General features: G+C 46.2%; 1 protein-coding gene across 1 annotated transcript in view; it reads right to left on the bottom strand.

Moving 5' to 3' along the window:
• Nucleotides 1-7,221: 7,221 nt before the first annotated feature.
• The window catches only part of MRPS6 (mitochondrial ribosomal protein S6), a 49,650-nt gene continuing 48,226 nt past the window's right edge, over nt 7,222-8,645 (bottom strand). Inside the window, exon 3 of the mRNA XM_084279375.1 lies at nt 7,222-7,859. Coding sequence (XP_084135501.1) covers nt 7,679-7,859 — 181 coding nt within the window. The 3' untranslated portion in view covers nt 7,222-7,678. The remainder of the gene's footprint in view (nt 7,860-8,645) is intronic.

Here is an 8,645-nt window from a genome sequence, read left to right as displayed (position 1 = left end):
CCAAGCCACTGCACACCCAAACTGCTCCCTGCCCCACCACAGACAGCATGTCTCCTCCAGGCTTGCATGTCACCCCGTGCACCAACATGAGGGGACTGCAGCAAGTTCTGGCCCCAGAGGGAAGTCTCATCCTGCCACCAGGCCCATGGGATTCCTCCAACCATGCAGAGCCCAGGCAGTGCCAGTCAGCACAGTGAGCCTGTTTTGGCCCAGCCCCGCATGCACAGGCCTGATACCATTTTGTCACATGCAAGGCTATTACTCCCCATCCAAGCCCTCTCCACACACCCCAGAACCTAAGCTGCAAAGCCAGGGTACTGCAGAGAGACAAACCCACCCGACGCCATCTCCAGTTCAGGGTGACACCAGCTGCCTGGTGTGGGAATGCACTTCCCAGCACAGAAAGACCCCAGGTCATACAATTGGGATCATTTAGGTTGGAAGAGGCCTTTAAGATCATCGAGTCCAACCAAAGTGATGTACTCGTCCCTCGGGAATGGAAGGGGTGGCTCATATGAGGATCCATGAAGCAACTCCAGCTTTGGGCCTACCCATTTACCAACAGCTGTGACACCCCTGATCTCTGCTGCAGGACAACTGTGCACACCTCATTCTGGTGTACCACCATTTAATCTCAGGTCTCATGAAAAGTTCAGGCAGCTCAGCTGGAGTGTCTAGACAGGGGTAGCGGAAGATGGTGGGGGTTCCTTCATGGGAGGTGGCCAAGGCAGGAGAGGCAGAAGGAGAAAGGTAGGTGCAGCGCCAGCACTCAGTAGCTATGACTCTGTGCACTCCATAACCCCTACAGCATATCCAAGGACCATCAAATGAATGTTACTGTCAGGTCTGTCAGTCACAGGTGACTCCTGCAGACTGCAGGCCAAAGCACAGCCTGAGATACCGTAAGATCTCAAGACAATCCCAAGCATCTAAGCATACGTTGAACAAATGCGCACACATCTTTCAAAGCCAAATCTTGGGCCCATCAATCAGCACCTGACGGTCCTTTTGGAGTTCACTAACTGGAGAATAAAATTACCTTCAGCCACAGTGCTAGTATCTCCCAGCAGCGCTGCCAGTATATCCATCCCAGGCACAGAAACCTGTCACAGCTCTATCTCCTGGTCCACTAAATTGCTTTCCAGCAAAGCTTAACAAGGGTGCCAGAGCAACCCACGAGTGATTTCTCTGAGCATGTGGAATAGCAAAGAGCCACCACACCAAAACAGGGGCAGCCGCTACTGACCTGGAGGCCAGTCAGCATAGGAACCCCAGCATGAAAAGCCCCATGAAGAAGTAGCAAGCCCCAACATACCAATCCCCCACCTTCTTGCCCTGCCTGCATCCTGCGTAACAAACAAGGCCTTGGGGGCTGGAGTTTCTTGAAAACTACTTTTCCAGCCCAAGATTATGCAGATTTTCCTTTCTGATGATAGTCCTCCTTTCTCTGGCAAGAATCCTAAGCTCTCCTAATGCGGCTCAAGATGAATCTGACCAACATCACGAGTGCACTAGCTCATTTTTGTTTCATTTCTTTTTTCACGTTTGGCTGGGTGTAGCTGTTACATAATTTTTTTCATCAATATAGGGGAGGGCATTATTTATAGGGGATTACAGGGATTACTAAAGCAAACTATTTGCATTTTCCAGTGGCTGGTACAACTTGCAATATCTTACCCTGCCTCGTAGTTAGCAAGTTGGAGGATCAAACAATTTTGGTTTGATTCTCCTCCAGCATGCTGACGTGGCACAAGTCTTGTGTCTACACTTTGAGCGCGTTGGGCACGGACCCATACCCACCGGCTGCTTCCAGTACTCCTCTGTGCAAACATACAGATTGCTTCAGGGCAGGAGGGAGGGATGTGCTTTGGGTTTTTTCCCCACAGTGTTCCTACATGCCTCTGTGGCCTGAACTTAGCATGGGTCCCTTCAGCTTCTCCACACAGACCCTTTACTCCTTTGACACCCTTTTCCATCCCACTGTTCACCCAGCATGGCCTGTTAGGACCATGGCTGCAGCCACTTACTCTTGAACGGGATGCTCGGCCCCATTCACCCCTCCACCCACGCGCTGTGAATCCCAGCACTTGTAAGGTGCCTACCTCCTTGACATTTAAGGAGCGAGTGTGTTTCTTTCACGACATTCCCACTCACTGAGCAAGAGAGTGGGAATGATGCCCATGCATTAATAAGATAATAAACATCCTGCTCTTTACATTTTCCTCAGTCATGTATCTCCCAGGTACCAGTGCACACAGACGGAACAGATTACATGTGACATTTCCATTTTGCTCGTCACATGCGAAGAACAGCGGAGCAGACAGCCTGCAAGAACACTGAGTGTGAAACAAGCCTTCTCCACCATGATGCACCCCACTGCTGCTTCCAAGGTGAATTGTGAAGGGAAAGTCACAAAATTAAAGCCCTTTTCTCCCTGCATACATCTTTCACATCAGCCCTCAGCAGAAAGTGGTGCTGAACTTACCTTGTTACCACAGTCAGATGCTCCGGGAGAGCCCTGCACACGTTAGGCATTCTCCACAGTGCACCAACCAGCCCCTGTGCAGAAGTGGCATGTGAGTCTTCCTCAACAAAAGTTCTGAAGTCTTCAAAAACCCTGCAAGGGTGCCTAAAGGACTGCCCCTGGGGTAAAAAAGTGCATTGTACTGTTGGGATACACCAGCTCCTAGAGAAGGCAACCAGAAGCCTTTTACTGATTCAGTGGAGCCACACTATCCCCCCAAACTATCTGCAACACAAACGTGTTGAAGGTTTTAATATGCCAGATTTTCCGTGCCAGTTAGCATTCTCCAACCAAGGCTGACTTGGCAGCCTCAGCACAACACAAAAATAACAGGGACAAAAACTCTCCCAGGTTTACAGTGAGCATTGCCTCCCATTAAAGATGCTTTTAGGAGGCAACCTTGAATAATTCAGAACTGGAATCTGTCAATGCATCACTCCTCCTCTTAACCAGCATTCGATAAGTGGTGACTCTCCCACTCCTCCACAGCACTGCACAAAAAGCTGTGCGAAGAGGAGCAGCAGTAGCCTAACCCTAGCTCCAGGGTTTTTAAAGGTCTGTTGAAGCAGCACTAAGAAAGCAACACATCATGTAAGTCACAGAGAGCAACATGCTTTGAATCTTCCCTTCATGCTGCAGTTGGGGAAATGCACGTTTTGGCTCTGCATCAGCCCTCTCTTTTATCCTATTTGAGCCTCAGAATTCTAAGGAGAGGACACAGTAACGATTCCCTTTTTCATTTCTCTTGTGCTCTTTCAGTGGGCGGAGGAACATAGCGCCAGTCCCAATGAATTTACCAAGCACCTCATTTGCTATAGCTTGTGTTTTTCCCCCAAGAGCTCTTCAGTCAGCTGTTACGTGAAAATCATGCCAGCACCAAAGTCTGAAACAAGTGAATCATAAGAACTAAAAGGCCAATGAAAAGAAACTCACATTTTAAGAACCTCACATTTTAAACAACTATCATAACTTTTAAGGCCATGATTACATGCTGCAAGTCCAAATTATCTGGGGGCATTGCCTTACGACTCATGAACGCTTATGCTGGAGACAGTGGGAGTGCTGGACAGATCCTAGGTGCCTCTCTGAGCAGGAATCATGGACTGGGCATGTCTTCAGAGAAATCCCTATGACTCCAAAGGGACTGCCTTACACTTCAGTCTTCCTTCCTAACAGAGCATAGCAACTTACTAAACAGAAACGGATCTCATTAAGTGAGAGGTGACACGGTTCAAGGGATCAAAGCCTAGATTTGACAGCAGGAGCCCACAAGTCATGTCGAGAGTCTAACTGCTCCTCCAACAATTTCCAAGCCAACACAGCCCTGTGCATTTGCTGTACCCAGCTCAGCCTGCAGCTCCAACAGTTTACTACTAGCAGAAGTCCAGTTGAAAGATGATTTTCAGAATGCCATCAAAACATCTAGTGACAGAAATACTCTGCTGACAATGAGGATCCTGAAACTCTATAAGCCCACGCTATCAACAAACAGGATTTTGGCAGACGAGTCTGAAGTATGGAAGATGCACAGGCTCTGTGTCCGTGGGAGCAAATCCCGGCACGCACAAAACTCCTGGGGGCAAGCCAGCAGCCACACTGAGGGCTTTGCAAGCAGAGTGCTGAGTGCTTGGACAGTGCAGTGCCCTCCGCCCGCTGAAGAATCTCCAGGGTACAAGATTCAGCCAAGAAAGAGAAGATCAGGGAAAAGGAGTGATTGAAGACATACCTAAGATCTTCCCCATAAAACCACTTGTGCTCATTTGTTTGCTGAAGGTTAAATGTCGAAAACATTCCCGAGCCAGGAAAACTGCCAGCTGTTATTTTAATACTTACCCAACTTAGTGTTTCCCCACAATCCACAAACAAGAAACCAAGAGTATCTAGGAGCATAAAAGCTACTTATTTTATCCACTTGAGGACATAACCTAAGGGTTGAACAGCCTCGCTATCGGATTCTTTAGTAAACAAAATTTGAAGTCCTGGTATCCAAACCGTTTAGGCCTTTGGGAAGGCCAGTGGAGTTTGACACTGTAGGTATTTGGCCACGGTTTGGCTGCACAGAGTCTTCTGGCTCTCCAGCGACACCACATACTCCCCTGAAATTTTATTCTTGGAGATCAAGAGCTGCTTATGGCCCAGTGGACCAAACCCGCTATCGACGATCAAAAAGGTGAGCACATCTGAAAGACATGCTAAGGTTTCCCTTCCTTCATAGGGAGAATTTATGACCTTTCAGGTACAGTTACTTGCTTTCTTCCATGGCACAACTCAGACTGTTTGCTCAAACTCAGAACTGCTCCAATCTTCCGATATGCGCCAGTGCCCATTCCTGCGTGTGCAGCTATGGAGAGGGAAGGCGCATGCTGTTATGCATTAGCTACCCAAAATAGCTGACTACCAGTCTGGGTGGCTGACTGGGCTGAACAAATTGCAACCCAAGACTCCTTCTCCTTCACCTCCCCCACCCTACCCCCTGTTAAAAAAAAAAATAAATTAAAATGTTCGTATTAGAAACTATCAATTATGAAGAAAATAGTACATCCAGATGAGAGCCAGCTATTCACCAGGCTTTTTATAAATAAATCCTGCTGCTGAGAAAGCACCAGTGCTTATGTAACCATGCACCAGTCCGGCAAGGACGGCTCTGCTTACGGCCACTGGTTTCAGTGGTCAGCGTTTTGATCCCAAAGGCAAAGAAGCCTTTCAGTCACTCCCCTGTGCACATTCAGTACTTGGGAAGACAGGAAAACAGGCTGGGAAACATCTCCTTATGCCTTGTTTCGTGGCCTGCTGGAGAGCACTTTCCCTCAGAGCCGGCACTGGTGTATTTTTCTGGGATCAGCTGAGGCTCGGAGAGATGTGCTACTGCTGATCTATTCTTGGGATGAGCTGGACTCAGGAACCCAAGTCTTCTGCTCTTGATGTCCATCAATCTTCTGCTAAGATTAGAAATGGCCCGACAGAAAAGAGGGGCATGAATGTCTGACTGCCCAAACACAACAAATAATGTCACAGATTTAATAATAAGCTGATGGGTTCATCTCTAACGAGCATCTAGGATGTTCCTACCAAATGCTGGCATCAACCTAGAAAATGGGACAAATTAAATGCAAAATTTAATACTACGCTAAAGGAAACTGAATAAAGACAAACACACATTTGTATGTGTACGGCCTCTGCTGACAATCTCCTTCATTTTGTGAAGCTGTTTTTTCCTTCCTAGTCAAATGAAACCCAGTGCGCAAAGTCCCAGACAGAGGTAAAGGGACTTTAAACCACAGGCTTCCTCTTCATCTATTTCAGAACAGCCTCTCAGAAACTTTTGAGTAAAACATTCTTCAAAACATTCTGTGTTTCCTTACTTGTAGGGTGCACTTTCCATGCTGTGAATTAGAATTTTCAGCAGAAAGGGCAGCCCAAGCCATAGCTTAGACTTACAAACCCACGGCTCCTCCTGGCTGACCTCACGCCCGTACGGAAGGAAGGTCTGTCCTACAAGCAAAAATCATTGATGAGAAAAGCTCTGCCTGGAGCAGGAACCGGTGCACGCAGCAACCACACGATCCAACCTGGCAGTAACTACGGGGGAGGAAAAAACCCAAAGCACACCTAACATAGATCCGGCTTTGGAAAGCGTGCAGTACATTCTCTCCATTCTCCCAACAGCTCTTTCCAGGAAGGAGACAAAATAGGGCAATCTGCTCCTAAAAGAAAAGCAGGTTTAAAAACAGGAAGAGAAAAACCATGGGGGAGGCACCCACCAAAACCACACACACACACACACACACACACACACACACATTCATGTCTCCTAAATAAAGATGTGCACAATGAAAATTTCCTCTTTCTTTTTTCTATTTCACTTGTTCCTCAAAAAAAAAAAAAAGAGAAGATACTGAACAGAAATGCTCATTTCTTTCTCCCCTCAAGTTCTGTACCAAAACAAGTAAAAAAAAAGCCCACCGAAAAACAGAAAACCCATCATCATCATCCCCTCTCCCCCTCCCCCAAATGACCCAGCTGCCTCCATAAAGGAGAACAGATGAACTTGTGATGAAATAGCACACTAGAGAGTGGCTGTCACAGGTCTCCAGGAATCTGACCTTGGCCTCCAGACTGGCCTTCCCTTTGGCAAGGCTGCAGTGTGGGAGGAGGTGGCTTCTGGATGCAGCTTATTCAGGTAAAGAACACCCTCCTTGCCTAACAACAGACTTGTGCCAGCCTTTTTCTAAGAAAGTTACACATGCACATGCTCCTTCGTTGGGAGAAATAGCCAGTGCGTTCCTTCGGCAGCATGGGGGACATATGGAGACCCTCCGGAAACTACTGCGCTTGTGTCAGACCTGCAGGAGGGTCGGACTACATTAATGTCACCTTTCCCACGCATGGCTGTTTCTTCTGGTTTTATAAGAGCAACAGACAGGCAAAACCTGCATTAGCACCTTCATCCTGATGTTTTCTCTCAGTTTGGAATACTGGCCTGGGTCTAGCTGATGGTAATACAAAACATCTTTCATTCTTCGCACGGTTACTCTCCAACCTGCCACTTGGAAGTTTCTGGACTTTTTCTATAGAGAATTTTTTTTTACCTGTACTTTGAACAGAGTTATTACCTTAAAGAAAGAAGTATGATGTGTCTTTTGGCAGTGATAGTTATTTTTTCTGGTACCTTTTCTGCTTTTAAAAAATGAGTCAGGTTTTATTTTTAATCGTGCTTTTATTACCTTTTTCCAAAACCAAGCAAAACCTCCTCAAACAAATCACAACCTATATTGCTGTGTTTACACTGTAGACATCTTAATCTCTTATGTAAATATACATATTCTGAAGTAATCTGTCTTTAGAAAAAGAGTGCTATTTTTAGCACTCTGATGGTGGATAAAACTTCATTATCAACGTAATGCTCTAAGAGAAACGAAAATCAATTTCCAGAGTTGTCAAATACCAAGATAAGCATGCAGATTAAGTCTATGCAAATTCTTTGAAACAAAAAGAAACCTTAAATGTTATAATAACTTAAGATAGTGCGCTATACCGCACACACATGGCCAAAACTGATTATTTTTGATGGACATTAATTATCACAATTGTTTTCCAAAGCAGGAATTAAAAAAGTTTCTTAAAAAATAGTTTCAAACATGCTATTTGGAATATTCACTTCTTCTTGGCAATTAGTTTATCTTCATAGTTGACTGGGATTATGCCACTGCATTCTTCTGTCTTTGATACTGGATGCTTTACAAACCCACGTCTAATTACATCAATATCACGTCCTAAATGTTCCATCATGGTCGATACAATCGAAGGTGGGCCCTCTAAGTCTATCAAAAAATACCTGCAATGAGAAACATACACACAATAAAAAAAAATACCTGTAGCACAAAAACTCGAATTCAAGTGTTCTGTGGGGCTTCTCACATAAAACTCTCCCATTTTTGCTTACATTTTAGCACCAGAACTGTTTTCAATAAAAGCTCAGCATTTTCTTATTTGAAATCAGGAAAAGTTCAACTGAAGCGGGCTCAGTCTCAACTCTTCTTCATTGTACAGCATGGTTTCCCCAAGGTAATAAAGAGAGTTCATTTACACATAGTGGTTTGAACAGCCTCTAAAAAAACCCCAAAGGTAGGGTGGCACATGCATCTCAGTTACACCACGCATTCTCCTTCTTGGAAATTTACAGCCCTGTTTCTTTGGGGAACCGACACCAGCGTGAAACATCGGAAGCTGATACACACACAGGCACGTTTTCTTCCTTTAAGGTTGCGCTCTGGAGCTGAACGGACAAAAAGAAACCCAGAGAGATGGACTTATCCCAAACTAGGCACATCTCCGATGTGAACACGCCGTCCATTTTCCCTCTGCCTGGGGGGAAGGCGAAGCGGCGCGCGGGCCGGGCCCCGCTTGCGCAGCTGGCGCTGGAGGAGCCGCTGTCGCGCTGACCTTGGGGGGGCTGAAGAGGTCACATTGCCACACATGCACCGCACGTACAAGATGCCTCGCTCCACGTAAGCACTCTGCGTCCACTGCACAGCTATCTTTGACTTCTATAAAGACAAAGCCGACCGCCTACCTAAGGGAAGAAGGACATTTCCTCCCCATTAATAAATTAGGTCACCAA

The sequence above is a fragment of the Gallinula chloropus genome (genome assembly GCF_964237585.1).
Source record: "Gallinula chloropus genome assembly, chromosome: 1".
Classification (NCBI taxonomy): domain Eukaryota; kingdom Metazoa; phylum Chordata; class Aves; order Gruiformes; family Rallidae; genus Gallinula; species Gallinula chloropus.
The sequence above is the reverse complement of the archived record's forward strand: the minus strand, read 5'-3'. Positions and strand labels throughout refer to the sequence as shown.